Source organism: Lepisma saccharinum, chromosome 7 (assembly GCF_977018435.1).
Source record: "Lepisma saccharinum chromosome 7, izLepSacc3.1, whole genome shotgun sequence".
Lineage (NCBI taxonomy): Eukaryota > Metazoa > Arthropoda > Insecta > Zygentoma > Lepismatidae > Lepisma > Lepisma saccharinum.
In genome coordinates, this window is record NC_139235.1 from 51,468,133 (window position 1) to 51,485,328 (window position 17,196).

Below are 17,196 nucleotides of genomic sequence, written 5' to 3' on the forward strand. Positions count from 1 at the left end.
AGAGTTGGATATTTATCCCCCACCCGCACCTTCAATAATGACCTTAAACGCTTTCTTTTCTTCATCTAATGGATTAAATATGGTGAATTTAAGGTGTAAAATTTTTACCTGCATTTTGGAAAAATATATAAATGTTCAATTTTACCTTATTTGAAGGGAAAAAATCCCCCAAAGAATCTCGATGGTGCAGCCTGTGCCATAATCCCTCTGTGGGCACCCCTGAATATACGTTTTCTTGGTACAAAAGGCTTAGCATAAAGAGGCCATAGTGCGGGGGCAAAAAGTGGCAAAATGTGGCTGGGGAACTGCATCCCCCACTTCCCGCTCCTCCTAATCGCCACCACTGAATGTTTGGATTAAAATTAACGTCTTATTAGGAATGATTTAAAACACACACTGAAAACAAATTATTTGTTCATTGTCCATTAAGTATCCCTAGGCTAATGAAAGGCTATTTTGACAAAATATCACTCCTCATAAATAATAAACAAGAAGTAAGATTGAGAAATCTGTTCAGAATTTAAGAGATTATTAGCTAAGTTGCTATTTGTTTTCTGAAGAACTGTCATATTACTGATGCAGGAGAAGCAATTCACGTATGGTTACATGAACATATTTTTTGAGGTACCAAAATGATTTAGGACACAAGGAATTCATCAAAGTTGATCATCGTACCAGTAATACTTCATCTATTTTTCATTGAGTTGTATGGCCTGGAACCACTGTCAAAGTAATAATTTATGAGGGTTTGTATTTTGAGTGTCAGCGTGTGTTTGTTTTCGCCCCTTCGTTACTTTCATCTAATCACCATTGAACATTATAACGTCATTGTTATTATAATTAGCAGTAAAATAACTTATAATAAAACAAATCAACCAGAACTTACTCTTCCAAAAATGGAGTTTCATTAGTACATACCTATTAGAAAGTTGAGGTGGTAATTTTAATCGCACAGTGTTTCATTAGTGGATCAAAGCAGATAATTCCGTGAACAATGACGACGTTTTCCGAAAGTCTCAAATATTTGTCTCAGGCAATCACCCTCTTAAAATAGACGCATTTTCTGTGGTGATAAAATGCCATGTTTGGTGCTAGTTCTTTCTATATATTTTTCCCCAATGGCATAATGCTGTCGCATTATAATGAAGAGGTCCTGTGTTTGAGCCCCCCCCCCCCCACCTCTGGTGGAAGCACAATGCACACTGGTTTGGACTACACGTTAAACTGTAGGTTTAGTCCCAATTAGCCTATCTAAGCATGAAAGTGGGCTTAGAAACAAACTAACAAAATCGTCTTCTGTATACTTCGTGACATAACTTTTTTTCTTTACTTCAGCTGCATCTACAGATTCTGTTGACATTTTCGGCTGATTCATGTGACAAAATTTATGTGTGGAACAAGGATTTCTAAATAAGATAAGCCACTCATTAGCAATTGAATAATTCTGTAGCTTTTCCCATATACAACTGATTTATTAAAATTTATTCACTTCGGTATTGTAGTGATTGTTGTGATTCCTTCTTATTAGTAGAACGAATATAAAGTTGATATTTCGTATACCATATTGATATTTAAAGATGACAGGTATATAAAAATTGTAATGAAAGAAAAGGGACACTTCTGGAATATCAATGCAGAGGTAATTAAAATTATATTATACTCTATAACAGGCATGTCAAACTTCAATCAAGCAGTGACCTACTTTCTATTGTCACAACAGGCAGTGAGCTACTATTAATCGTTAATCTTTGCAAAAATTTGTACCTACTCAGCCATTATACATTATAGAAGTTGAATTCAAATAACGTATATTCGTATAATCACAATAGATAACTGCGATCGTCCAACAAACGCCCCGTGATCGACCGGTGAATCTCGATCGACGCGTTGGACATAGCTGCTATATAGCATGCTTAAACCCGAAGGTTTATGGCTGCAGCAACACAAGCCTTCCATCTGTCCCTATCCTGGGCAAGATCAATCCAATCTTTCCCATCCGTACCGATTTATTTTAGGTCCATCTCAACGTTATCCCTCCATCCTCATCTTAGCCATCCTACTGGTCCCTTACCATCAGGTTTCCCAACAAGAATCATGTAAACTATTATTTCCTCTGCCATTCGTGTCACATGGCCTGCCCATCTAACTAAGTCTTCTTGATTAAATTATTTTAATATTAATTAAAAAGTCGAAATAATTTATTGTGTTGTTGGAACAAGTAATGCTAAGATGATGTTTAGATTTGTTTATTTGGAAATTATTTTAACCACAGCCAGGCCAGAATATACAGGGGTCCAGAAAATAAAGACCGTTTGGTTATACAAAATGAAAAACACAATATTTATTGGAAAAATAAAAACCATTCTGTTACATACCTGAGGCTTCCTTCACTTCTCTACATAATCACCTCCTACATTTAAACATTTGTCGTATCTGGGCACGAGCTTCAGAATTCCCATGTTATACTCTTCTGCCGCCAGTTCATTAAGCCAGGTGGTCACTGCATTCTCCAACTCATCATCACTTCGAAAACGTTTACACCCAGAAACTCTTTCAGCTTAGGGAAAAGGTGGAAATCGCTAGGAGGAAAGATGGTAGGTGGATGATCAAAAATTTCCCATCCGAATTGATCCAGCAATTCTTGAGTTGCACCAGCAGTGTGAGGGTGGGCATTGTTGTGCAGAAGCACAATTCCTCCAGAAAGCATTCCTCGCCTCCTGTTTTGGATGGCTCGCCATAGTTTTCTTAAGAGTCTCACAATAATGATTTGCATTTATCGAAGTGCCTTTTGGCGGAAATGTGTGAGCGGTCTTTTGTTTGAATGCAGTGACCACCTGGCTTAATGAACTGGCATCAGAAGAGTATAACATGGGAATTCTGAAGCTCGTGCCCAGATACGACAAATGTTTAAATGTAGGAGGTGATTATGTAGAGAAGTGAAGGAAGCCTCAGGTATGTAACAGAATGGTTTTTATTTTTCCAATAAATATTGTGTTTATCATTTTATATAACCAAACGGTCTTTATTTTCTGGATGACCCTCGTATATACGTAGTGGAGACCCGGATCTGCAGTCCTCAAGTTCGCCCTCAATTCTGATCTAATCTTGATCATACCCTGCATAATTTTGAGCCTCCTAAGCCTACTCTGCTTTTAAACATGGAAGTATTCATTTGATCACAGTTTTTGTTTCGAAGACGACAAAAGTGGCTTTTTATGGGATGATAATATGTGAACATTTCCAGCATAGATAATATTCACAAGTAAAATATACATGTTATGAACACCAGGTTATACTTAAATATGTAATCATTCATATATCCCCGAGTATATGTACTTATTGAATTTGATTGGGTGGGCAATCAGGTGGGCACAGGATTTTTTGGGTGGGCACCCATGCCCACCCCTGTCGCCGTCCCTGGGAGGGAGGCAGAATCAAAAAGTTTTCCATTACATGATTATTTACTAAATAACTGTTACACTTGCAAAATCATAAAAATTATTCTTTATTACTTTGCTTCTTAGGTCCCAGGAATTAACAAAAATGCCCTTAACTTGTAAATTATAATAAACCTTTAATTTGGAGGCCCTAGCAAGCTACGCCTATGCTAATTATTCTTAATATTATAGTTCATCACTCCTCACTAATTAAATTAAAAAATAATGTTTGTATAAGTCAGTATATTCTGATTTTCCAACTGTTTGAAAGATATGCAATGGAAGATCTTATTCAGCAGTATATTTAGTGAGCTATGTGTAATCGAAATACTCACAGCCAGCATTACGAAGAAAATTATTGCCCATGCCACGGCACCAGGAAGCTTCAATACAACCTCCGGGTAGGTTAAGAAGACGAGCCCTGGGCCGCTCTTCACAACATTTGCCACAGATGTCGACTGAGTGAAAGCTATGTAGCCGAGAATGGAGAAAGTTATGGAACCCGCAAGAAGACAAGTTAAAGTGTTCACTATACACGTGATGATAGCATCCCTGTAAAGCAAGACACCTAATGAACATCTCCCTCCATAGTACTGATTCTTAATAAATCTTTAGGATATGATAATAACACAAATGGATGCTAATCTGAAATAGTGACATACATAAAAAGAAAGTGAAGTATTATTTAAAATTCCTGACTTTATCAGAACCACAGTATGAAAACATTGTATTTCCAAATTTCAATTGTTAGAGAATTATTATTATTATACATATACAGATAGAAAGGATTCACAAGATAAATAGCACGACCAAACCAAAATCATCATATTAGGAAAAAAAAGTTAGTTCTATCTGAAAAAAATATCATAAACTGGAACTTTTGCCTGTGAATAGTGCTAGTGCTCAGTGATAACATTACAATTAAAAACACTTGTTCATTACTTACTATGGCCACCATCTTGGAAAAAAGCTGCTTCACAAACTGTTGGAAATATAAACAAAAAAATATTCCAAACAAAAGTTGAAGAGGACTGTAAAAAATACACTTTCTTTTGTTATTACCACTTTTTGGTATCTAATATGGTTACGGAGCTACAGGCCCAAGAAAACAGGAAAATTTGGAAGCTAGAGATAATACTAGCATCAGGTCTTGGGAAGGGATAGTTTACTAAACTATTTCAATAGGGATAGTCTCTAGAAGAACTTGTGAGATTCTGTGCTTTTCTTTTTCTTGTGTGGGAATGTACCTATTTAGTAAATTTCTTTAATGCCACATATCAACTTGCGATTAAACATCTTTATAACATGAAGGTGTAATAAATTTGTATGGTTGTGGTTTCTTGTTAGACACAATTACGAATGATATACATGTGGTAACAATTTACTTTAAAAAACATGAAAGTATATTCATTAATTTACATGTTTTAAAGGTTGTGCCAAAACCAGATGTGTATATGGTGGTAAAATGAATTTGTTCTTCTACTTGGAAAAGAAATGACAAAGAAAACCTTGTATTTTAACCCCTCAGCTGAAGAAGAAGACCACTGTTTTCATCACAATGACTTACATTACACTCACATCCAAGTTAAAAAATATGAAGGTTCTTGTGGATCCCACTTTAAACTGTAGGCCCAGTCCCAATTAGCCTTACTGTGCATAAAGTGGACTTAAAACACCAACTCAATCAATGAAGGTTCTTGGTCCTCATCGAAGCTGCTTTTTAAATACAACAGGCTAGGTCCAATAGTCATATGTTATTGATCAGAACTTCCTGCATGTCATTTCAGTTCACACCTCCAAGGCAAAAAGAAGAGTAAGATACCAAGGTAAACTACCAGAGACAGTAAAAAATAACAATATCATGAAATTTAGGAAAACAATAAATCAGATACTAATGGATCATTTGCTTTACAAAACTGAGGACTTCTTGAAACTAATTTAATACATGATATGATCAACCCTTGCTTCTGATCTCTGCAAGAGTCAATCTTTTTGTAATTCTGCTTATTTAGAAATGAAACGTGTGTTTATGTAGTGTGACATTTATTATATATTTGTTATTTTCTCTGTTATTGTCATAAGATATAAGCAACCTGTAACATATAAAAGTAAACAAACTGAAATTTCAAATAATATTAGTTTATACATTCCAAAAATGTAATATTTGGAACTTCATGTGTATCCTCTATATGAAAATGAACGTAAGAGTAAACCGTAATCAATGTTAAAACTTTGGCAATTGTAAATTTTGACCTGTCCTATATCATTGTACCTATTGTACCATGTATGATTTAGAGGATGGAATAAATCAATCAGCATAAATCAATCAGCCAAATCAATGGGTACCTGCTAGCATCCCTGGGGGGGGGGGGTAAAGGCAGATGGGTCAGATGCCGATCATATAATCCCAAATATGGCCGAGATCAAGAATATGTGTAGCATGTGTGCACATGCACAGGGGTACCTTTACCTTTTTTTACCTTAAAATTCTCTCCTCTCATTTTCATATAAAATATTACCTAACATTCTTTTAACAAATCGCACGTGCTAATGAAATTATAGCTATCAATGTGGCAAAGTAGCATAAACTTAAAGGTAAAAAAAATTCTGATTGACAGAATTTCTTAAAACTATTTTCTACTTTTTTTTCTACTTATTTTTTATGTTCATATTACTCTGTACATATTTTTAAACAAAAGTTGTCTGTTAAAGGTACCTCAAGCACAATCTAAATGTTTGACAAAACATCTAGAAACTCTTCTGCTGTAAAGCGGATTATCCTATTTATGTTCATACCATTCTGTGACAGGCAAAATTGACACCAATTGCAGAAAATGTCTGATGTTTAGGAAACAAGACAAGGTGTTGCAAGCTTCTGCTCACAGATAACGTGGTGTGACGATGGTAGGTAAAGAAGCCACAGTCATTAAGAAACCTTTATTCTGCGTCAAGCATCAAAATTTTCCTCTATGAAATAATACGAAATATTAATGACAATGTAATTGAAGAAATCAAGGAGTTTCAATTTGCTTGTCTAGTGTGGAACAAATGTCTTTGGCCAAAAATACTAATATAATGCTGATGATGTACACAATATTTTGCATAATGACCTACGTAAGTAGTTAAATATGATGGTTCAAGAGTCTCCCTTTATAGCAGACAGGGTCTGAGGAGTAGATTCTGAGAGCCATATTTCAGCAAAGTACAAACACTTACGATTTTTATAGTATACATCACAATGCAGTTATATACAGTGAAAAATTATAAGACTTGATTTGTATAAGGCCACCTTAATCAGTAATGAATGACAACCCAAAAACTGGTATTGCCATCAGTGCTTTTGCTGGTGTGTATTAACGTTATTCATATATTAACATTATCGACATGTAATGAAGATATCTCAGATTTATTTTTCACATTTCAATTTGAAATAGGTCCAGTACCAATTAGCCTATTTGTGTTAAAGGTTTTCTTTTCAATAATGTCATTTTTTTTCTTTTTAGATGGATGGGGACATGCATCTTCTGCTATCTGCATATGCTCACTTAAATATACCATGTATGTTGTAGAATCCTTATAACTCCTGAGAATACAAAATACCAGGTCTTCTGTGAAAAGTGACGCTCAGTTTGTAAGAATGCTTCTAATTTGCTAGACAGTAATGATGATGATTTCAAACAAACGTGAGCCTCCTCAATGGTGTAGTGGTAACGCCATTGCCTTGTAAAAAACAAGGTGTTTTGCTACTACAGCTGAAGAAGAAGACCACTGTTTTCATCACAATGACTTACATTACACACACATAATCATATATGTATCCAACTTCAAGAATATGATTGTTCTCGTAGATCCCCATTTAAATTGTAGGTTCAGTCCCGATTAGCCTTACTATGCATAAAGTGGACTTAATACACCAACTCAATGAATCAACTCAATCTAACAAAAGTTTAACTAAATACAGAAATGCATAAAAGTTTATCAACTGTAGAACCTAGTAGATCACATTTGGTATATTAAAAAAAGTTGTAAAAGCTTAAACACAGTTTAATTATTTGTGGTAGCATTAACCAAATGTAAATCAGTAATTACATTTATTTCTCCATTGTTAGATATTCTTAGTCATTTTTGGTTATTTTAAGGATTCATAATTTGTAAGTATTTTGGAAGGGAATGGTTTCGCCTTCCCTTTCTACCCTCTCCCACTTCTTGGCAAAATATTACATGTTGTTCATGGAAAGTTGCCCAAATAAAATTATTCCAGTATTCTTTCTGCAAGAATCTGTAGCTTGCAATTTTTTTCTTATTATCTCGGGGACCCTGCTCCATAACAGTTATATCTGGGTAGAAATAAAAATTGTAGTAATAACCAAATATTTGTATATTTTAGTTCTCTTAAACTTTTATTTAAACATTTAATGATATTTTCAATGGTATATGAGAAATGTCTGAAAAACTAAAAATAGCTATATTCCGACATAGTGGTCATAGCACACTATGGACAAGTGTTGATTTTTTGTATATTTTTAGAGTCTAGTAGCCTGTTTAGGATAATTTTGTAAGACAGAATCCTTAAATACAGTAGCGCACCCCACAACTTTCAGTTGTGCCCCTATTAATATAAGAAAAAAAGCTTTCTATTCTAAAATATTAATTCACGCCTACATATATATTAGGTATACACAAATTTGAAAATATGTAGCCTACATGTAAATTGAATCAATGTAAAATCTAGTATGAAAGGTTAAGACAACATAAATTGTAAAAAATTATATATTATAATTATAGACCTATATGAAAATACACTGTTACTATAAAAATCACTATTCCTAAATGCCCATTACCAGTCCTCTGCATTCTTAATGAAAGCAAAGTCTTGTGGTAGGTTGGTCAAGTCCAGCAACATTCCACTCAATCTCACTCTTGTCATTGTGCTTCTCAAATATTTTTTTATCAATTTTAGCTTGGAAATCTACCCCTCAGCTGATGAAGATGCTACAGGTAGGGTCAAATACAGCATACAAGCATTGCACATGTCAGGAATGCTACTAGCCATTTGTTTCCTAGCAAGAGGAATTCTGCAACTCACTGATGTTCGAATTCAATTGAAACTACATTCCGAAATCAAACAATTCTGCAGCTATATTTCATATTTATCACAGAAATTAGTAGCGGGTTCCACTACAACCATACAACTTAACAACAAAGTCAGCGTTGTTAGCGCATTTTCTTGCCCTTCGGCGACATAATCAATGACTTGAACTACTACTCAGCTAATGAAGGTTAACTTTCTACTTTTCTAGTGATTAACATTTTCTGTTTGTAGTTGTAGGGGCATAAAAATATGACATGTTCGATTGAAAATATAATTTAACACTGGAATGGAAACTTTGTGAAATATCAGTCTATCTTAATTTATCATTCTTACTGGGCCCCCGAAGCTCATGCACCCCCGCACACCACAGGGGCTTGCAAGGGTGTTATTTAAACCACAGCTTAAATGTCTGGACAGCATAACTATCTATTTTACATGCAGTGCAATTTGAAATTAGCAAATACAGGAAAGAATCTTTTCTATAAGTGATATACAGGGTGTATCAGAAGTTATAGCGCGAACAGAAATGGTGAGAAGTAGACAACAGTAGAAGCAAAAAAGTCTCAGTAAACATGGGGTTACAAATGAATCATTTGCAAGATAATTGCGAATGTACGGTTATGATCTGCCACTGACTTGATTGTTTGTACACATCATATGTTTTCCACGTGTGAGGTGCCACAGTTCTACTTACTAACAAAGAACAGAATTAAAAGGTTCACCTCGCTAGACATTACTGTTGCTTTCATTAACAAGGACTATTGTACTGTACAGTATGTTACATGTTCGTGAGTGTTCAGTTTTAAACAAAGAAACCTCGGAGTGTGCAAGGAGACAGGCTTCTACTGTCATGTACTTTTCACCATTGCAGTTTGCACTAACACTTCTGATACACTCTGTATATATGTGTGTCTGCTTCACCTGTAACAATTGTGGTGGAAGTCATTGTAGGAGCCCAGAGCGGGGAGAGCGCCTGTTCCCACACTGTAGCCAAAGAAGATCTGAGTAGCACCATCGATCCATGCTGAAGCATTGCGGAGATAGGACCAGTCAGGAGTGATGAAGTACCGGAGTCCATCCATGGCCCCGTCAAGTGTCAGTCCTCGTATCAGCAGCACAAACATGATGGCATAGGGAAATAGGGCTGTGAACCAGATAATCTGAAATTAGAAAGTTGTTGATTACCAGTACTAGTGAGGGAGTTAACTCCAAAAGTAACTGACTACACTTGCTAAAATACTCATAGATATTTATATTGTATGCATTGCTAAAAATTTGATTCTCTATTTCTGCTTTGCCTATCCCTTGCTTACCTCTAGGGCAAATCATAGCAACAAGAAAGAATGATGAAGAATGATGTTGGGACAAGCACAATGACAAATGAAAGTCTTGAATTTTGGTTTCAAATTAAGGCCCCTCAGTTTTGTGGCACATTTCGTTGTCCCTTGCCACACAGGCAGATCCCAAATAATCTAGGGTGCCTATTAGTTATCCCTAGAGTCTCAGGGAGATGTGAATAATAAACACAATTATGTGTTTTGGAAAGTGAGTGAGTATAGGGAGGTCACAAAGTGGGTGCCCCCCCCCCCCCCGTATTTTCGACACTATTATGGTTATGGTTAAATGCTTGATATGAACACATAACTGATGGTTTAAGTGTCTAGAACATCGGTATGGAAACCGTCTTTTTCGTACCATGGCTAAACTCTGTTCCATATTGTGGCAGACTTCACGATGCAAGTGTGAATAAGACCTTTTTCCGGGTGGTGACATTCCATTCAGTAACGTTCTGAAGGGCTTCCAAGAAGTCATACAGGTGGTTAATCAATGACACATGTAATCCAACTATTATCATCATAGTGTCGAAAATAAGGGGGGGGTATGCCACGTTGTGTAGGTTGCATTTATGGTAATTTGAAGAGTAACTGCAAAGAGCATACAGGGTGGTGCAAAATTCCGTTTACAACGCGGAGGAGGTGAATCACCAAGTGAAATGAAGACGAAAATGTAAATGGAATTTTGTCGTATCACGCACCGTGTCAGAGCTAGAGGATACCGAAATCGTGTGAAAATGAACTTCACACCTCCATATGCCGACAAATAGTACTCATAAAGAAGATGCGGCACGATATCCCCAAAGAAAACACACCTAGGCTAGCGAATGATGCACAAATCGTGTGTCGAAAATGAATGCGGCAGGGATTCCCCACAAGAAGTGAGGGGACATGGAACGCAGGTATCAAATGGGGCTACAAAGGGAAATGACGGAGGTCACAGCACATGAAGAACATTTCGCCAGGAAGTGTCCGAAAAGCAGGCTGCTGAAGGGGATTCCCCAGAGAAGAGGGGACACAGACAACATGTGCAAGAGGTGTACTATGATGACACACACGTACACAAGTAGTATTCTTTATTGGCTGTAGAAATGACATATGATACATATCACAGACGTTGTTGAAAATGTCCGCCAGTCACATCTACACACAGACGGCATTGGCGTAGCAGGGATGCTCTGGTATGCTCAAATACGTTGGGTATGTCAGTGATGATCCCAGCAGCGACGGTAACTCGAGCAACGAGGTCCTCCACACTTTCCACCGGGGTTTCGTAGACCAGCCTCTTCATTTCGCCCCACAAGAAGAAATCTAGCATTGTGAGGTCGGGTGACCGAGGTGGCCACAGAACAGGTCCACGCCTACCAATCCATCTATCACCGTATGTATTGTTGAGTACACCTCTGGCTCGGCCGTCAAAATGTGCAGGGCACCGTCATGTTGTACCAGGGGTACATTTTCCTACAGTTCAGGTAGAACTTCCCGTAGGAACACACAATAGTTCCTACCGGACAAAGTATTGGGCAACACGTATGGACCTATCAGGTTGTCCCCGACAATGCCACACCACACATTCACTGCGAACCGTCGCTGAAAATGACGCTCAATGATTGCATGCGGGTTTTGCACATCCCACACGTGACTATTATGGGTAATGAAGACGCCTTCTCTGGTGAATAGTGCCTCGTCGGTCCACAACACTGCATTTGGAAAATTGGAGTTTGCAAGGGTTTGTGGCAAATACCACTGACAAAAATCAAGGCGTAGGGGAAAGTCCATCGGCTGCAGGTGTTGCACCCTCTGCACTTTGTATGGGTGCATACCCTCATCGTGCAGCACGCGTAACACATTGGTATGGTGCGTGTGTCGCACATGGGCAATGGCACGGGTGCTGTTGCCTGGCGTCTCCCGTATCCTGTCCAACACTTTCTCCTCAAATTGGACACTGCGCACACTGCGCGGTCTGCCACGATCCCACACCCTAGGTCGTACAGATCCAGTTTCACGTAAACGAGCATCCACCTGTTGAAACAGGACATGTGATGGTAGACGCCGATTTGGAAATCGTTCGCGATACACACGCCATGCCTGATGGCTGTTTTGGTGTGTCTCACCGTAAACGAGATGCATATCGGCAAGCTCGTTGGAGGTGTATGTCGCCATTGTCAGGCTCACAAAGGAGCACACGAATACGTACGAAACTAACTTGTGGTGTACCATTCACGACTACAGCACTGAACACTCCACACAGGTGTCCACCCCGTACAGACAACACAGATGGTACGCACTACGTACTTCCTAACGGTCACTTGAGCAATGTGCTCAATTTCACCACACGCCTCAGGATGAACACCTTGCGACAACACGCGTAACTGACAAGCAGATCGCTAGTCGTTTACACTTACGCGTTGTTTGTACGTACGTATACCAGCGATAGCGGGCCGTGACAGGTAGCATCCCGCTGAGTGCCTCTACCGGGGTTTTATGTACTACTACGTCTTCCGTCGTAGTATTTGGAGCCGATATCAGTACGTGCTGGTCGTTCTCTCACGTGTACATACGTATTTCATTTCTACGTACAGCCTTGGATACTACTTGTGTAAGTGTGTGTCATCATAGTACACCTCTTGCACATGTTGTCTGTGTCCCCTCTTCTCTGGGGAATCCCCTTCTGCAGCCTGCTTTTCGGACACTTCCTGGCGAAATGTTCTTCATGTGCTGTGACCTCCGTCATTTCCCTTTGTACCCCCATTCGATACCTGCGTTCCATGTCGGACATATTACCGGGAATCCCTCACTTCTTGTGGGAAATCCCTTCCGCATTCATTTTCGACACTGGATTTTTGCGTCATTCGCTAGCCTAGGTGTGTTTTCTTTGGGGATATCGTGCCGCATCTTCTTTATGAGTACTATTTGTCGGCATATGGAGATGTGAAGTCCATTTTCACACGATTTCGGTATCCTCTAGCTCTGACACGGTGCGTCATTCGACAAAATTCCATTTACATTTTCGTCTTCATTTCACTTCGCGATTCATCTCCTCCGCGTTGTAAACGGAATTTTGCACCACCCTGTATACAGAGTGATTGCACGGCCTTGATTCAAACTTGCAGGGTGGATGGAGATTGACCCAAGTAGCAATATGAGATCAGGAACCCATGTCTGGAAATGCACCATTAAAAAGTTATGAGCCAAAACTATTTGGGTCACAATGACAGTGAAGTAAGACAACTGAAAGACGTGGCTTGTAGATTTAGTTACAACATTGTATTGTAGCACTCTACAATGAAAACAGAACAGGAATTTTTCAAAATGGTAGCCCCCAGCATAGATGCAGGATTGATAGCATCGCAAGAAGCTCTGTCGCATTGCTCTAATTTCCCCCGAGCCATTCTGACAACATCACAGGCAGCAAGGTTACTGCCAGGAGGAAATGCAAGTGGTTTTCCTTGGTTCACCGCCCAATGGTCAACTGTTTGAGTGAGGAGGGCTTGTTGGCAAGAATACAAAGTGGATATGATAGAGCTTCTTGGGACACTGAGGCTGACATTTTGAACAATTACTGTAAGGCTTTCATCATACAGTGTTAGGAAATACTGTAGTCATGTCCATATTAAATCTACAATCTGCATCCTTAAGTTAGAGTACAACACACATAAATTTGCCGTTGCGTAGATACCAATTTTCGTTTCGTCTCCCTCTCTCTTAGTATCACGTGTTCTACCGTGCTCGAAGACCTTCGCTATTGTTGCCATATTGTCATTCCATTCCTGGACTCACTTGCGCAAACATCATTGAAAACAATTGAATAGCGCTCCAGCTCGCGGTTCACACCATTCGGCAGGGACGGTAATGTGGCAATATAGCACGGCGTAGTGGTTGCTTCTTTTATGCAGTGCATGTTCATTGGCTAGCTAGTAACTCGTGTTGCCAACTGTAATAATGAAGCACTATTTCTGTCACGGAAGGGGAAAGGCAGGTAAAATGACGGTGAGTTTTGTTGGATTGGAAGCACCATATTTTTATTTTATACTAAGTATTTTACCGGTTTGACGTTGTGTGCATGTATGCGTGTGTGTATGTGAAAGTGTGTGTTTGTTAATGAACGTTAAATTCCATAATGCCTCCATTTCTGTCAAAGTTGAAATCAAAAACCTTGCATAGCCAAGCTCGGGAAATTCTAAGCAACGTGCACGAGTTCATGAAGGAGGAAGCCAGTGAAGGTGTTAGCATCCCAATACAGCATTTTGGCAAGAGAGCAGCGGCTGCGACTGGAGTTCCTGAACGAACAATCAGGGCTATCATGAACGAAAGACAATCTCTTGAGATGTCAGAAGGCCCCTCCACATCATTCCAAACTCCCGGGAAAGAACGACAAAGACCAGCGACCAAATCGTCAGTGGACGCTTTCGATGAAAACGTTATCCGTAGACACATATACGACTACGCTCTGTGTGAAAATGAAGTGCCGACATTGAAAAAATTGCATGTCAAATTACAGGCGGACATACATTTTGCAGGAAGTCAAGAGAGTTTGCGACGTTTGCTGCGAAAGATGGGATTTAGGTGGAGGAAGAGGAGGCTGTCATTTTTGCTGCTTAATGCGATGCATATTGTTTTCTGTGTTAAAATTGCCATGCTTTGATGGGTGACCAAGTTCATAGCAGGGCCGGCGGAAGAGGAGGGCGAACCGTGCCATTGGCCAGGGCGGCAAAATTTGAAGAGAAGAAAAAAATAAGCCCATTGAAAACTGTGGTCGAGCGAGATATTCTTTTGCACCTAATAGTATTGAAATAGCATAAGAAGTCTCATTATTTATTTTATATTTTGATGTTTTACTTAGGAATATATTGATTTTCAATTTCCCGTTGCTGCGTAATGGCAGGGAAAGTTCGAAATGGAGCGGCATCTACCGCCACCGCCCAGGGAGGCAAAATGACTTAAGCCAGCCCTGGTTCATAGCAAAAGAAAAAGTGTTGTGGTCCAATTATCGCGGTTTAACACATTGGCATGTTGTTATCTGCCGTTGCAGTTCTGTACCAGTGTATACGGGTTTTGGGAGTGAACAGTTAGAACGCCACCAGTGCATTAATGCAATGAAAAATACTATTTTTTTATTTTGTTTGAAATCACTCAAATAAGGAATTGTATGAAGAAGTCTTCTTTGCAGCATTTTTGGTAATTTTACGTATGTGTTACTTCATATTTTGCAAATTTTTAGTACATATGTATGTAGCTACATTCAAAGCCACTTGTTAGTACATATTAATCCTAGTCTTGGTATAATGCATGACGTTTAAAACTCAACGTTAGATAGACCTGAATTCTCTAATTTCCTTGTTGTAAGTAACAGCTGTGCATCGGCGCACTGCGGCAATTTTTCTATCTGCTCCATTAGCAACACTGCTTCTTTAGTTCTGTCGTGCATCGCACGGCAGAAATATTTGTGCTGGACTCTATCTAATTCTATTGTCATAGGAAGGCCCAAATAGTTTTTAATCATAACTTTTCAATGATACATTTTCGGACATGGGTTCCTTGTCTCATATTGCTTACTTGGGTCAATCTCTATCCATCCTGAAAGTTTGAATCAAGGTCATGGAAACACCCTGTTTAATTATATTCCTCAGCTCAATTTCCAGACCAGTTGCCCAAAAGTGTGAGTTGACAGAGTGTTCTTTATTCCTACTAGATGTGAGTTGGCAACATTGCAGGTTACTGTGAATATGCGTCAACTCACAACTAAGAAATTGAGCATCTTGTTCACGAAGTTTCTAGTGTATGACAAATAATATAATTTCCTACTTGCGAAGTAAATGTTCTCAAATCTATATTCTTTATTTTACATTTTCAAAAGACTGTGGTAAGTTGTATCAATACTACATTCTGATACTTTGTTAAACTGCATTGTTTAACAGTGGTATCACCAGAAATTACAATATGACGATCAGGGTTGTTTCTATTGAAGTTGTTGACCGTAGTTCCGCTAGATGGTGGGAAATTCAAGTTCTTGCTTTCTTGAGACAAAAAAAATTTGGTCTGCTACATGTTGATAAAAACAAAGAGTGCTACATAAATGTTTAACGGAGATTTACGAGTAAATATAAGAAAGAAGCACCAAGCAGGAAGGCAATCTACAATAATTGGCATCAGATATTTGTTACAGCCGGATGCAAAAGTTATATCCCCAAGACATAGAAAGGCAGTGACAGTTTGGCTGTGAAATGTAGTGGAGAGAAGATGAATTCATGGATTTGTTAATTTTCAGGGATAAAATTACATTCTATTGCCTTCCTGCTTGGGGCTTCTTTCCTGTATTTGCTCCTGAATTTCCGTTGGGCATCTGTAGCACCCTTTGTTTTATCAAAATGTAGGACACAAAATTTTTAGCTTCAGAAAGCACCATCTTGAATTTTCTACCATCTAGCAGTGAGAAATAGAACTACAGTAAACAACTTTACTCGTTCAACTAATGTGCTGTGTCACTTACAAATGTTCATAGTTTCTTTACAATATATTTTTCTTAAAGTGTTACCGGACATTATTCATTCATTCATTCATTGTTTTCTGCCCAGGGGCAGGTCTTTTTTTGCAACCTCCATGCTGTTCGATCTTGAGCCGTATGCTTTGTAGCATAGTAGGATTCATTTATTTTGACGTTGTCAATCATTTGGTATCTTCTTCTTCCCCGGATTTTTTCCCCTCGACCATTCGTTCAATAGCATCCCTTAGGAAACAGTTTTTTCTCATCCAGTGGCCCTCATGATTATTTCCAGCATTGATTCCACAACTCTGTCAAGCACTGTTTCGTTTCTTGCTTTTTCTGTCCATTTCACCCTTTCCATTCGTCTCCATAGCCACATTTCTAGAGCTTCCATTCGCTTTTTCTCACTCGTTCCCAGTGTCCATGCTTCCCCACAATGTAGAGCTACACTCCATACAAAGCATTTCTTAGGCTTTTCCTCAGTTCTTTGTTCATAGATCCACATAAAATTTTTTATTTCTATTAAAGGCTTCCTTCACCATTGCTATTCTTACTTTTATTTCTTGGCTGAATTTCATATCACTGCTTATGAAGCATCCAAGATGTTTAAAGCTGTCTACTTGTTCAATTCTCTTTCCTCTGATACTCACTTTTGCCTTTCTCTGCATCCTTCCAATCACCATTGCTTTTGTCTTTTTCACATTTATTCTCATCCTGAACTGTTCACAGTGGGAATTCATTTCTGCTAGCATGGCATTTATGGTCTGGGTCCTTTCATTTTCTGCCAACGGGGCCATGTCATCTGCAAATTGTATGCAAATCCTCCTACTGCTACTGCTCCCTTGCTAT

The 17,196-nt window shown here is 38.6% G+C and overlaps 1 protein-coding gene across 3 annotated transcripts in view; it reads right to left on the reverse strand.

Annotated features, from left to right (window-relative positions):
• LOC145989853 (sodium- and chloride-dependent GABA transporter 1-like) overlaps positions 1 to 17,196 on the reverse strand; it is a 271,956-nt gene that overhangs the window by 42,889 nt on the left and 211,871 nt on the right. For all 3 annotated transcript variants that reach the window (XM_083125309.1, XM_083125311.1, XM_083125310.1), the window contains 2 exons: positions 9,451 to 9,689; positions 3,773 to 3,989 (listed from right to left, as the gene is read on the reverse strand). In XM_083125309.1, the coding sequence (XP_082981435.1) occupies positions 3,773 to 3,989; positions 9,451 to 9,689 (456 nt within the window). The remainder of the gene's footprint in view (positions 1 to 3,772; positions 3,990 to 9,450; positions 9,690 to 17,196) is intronic.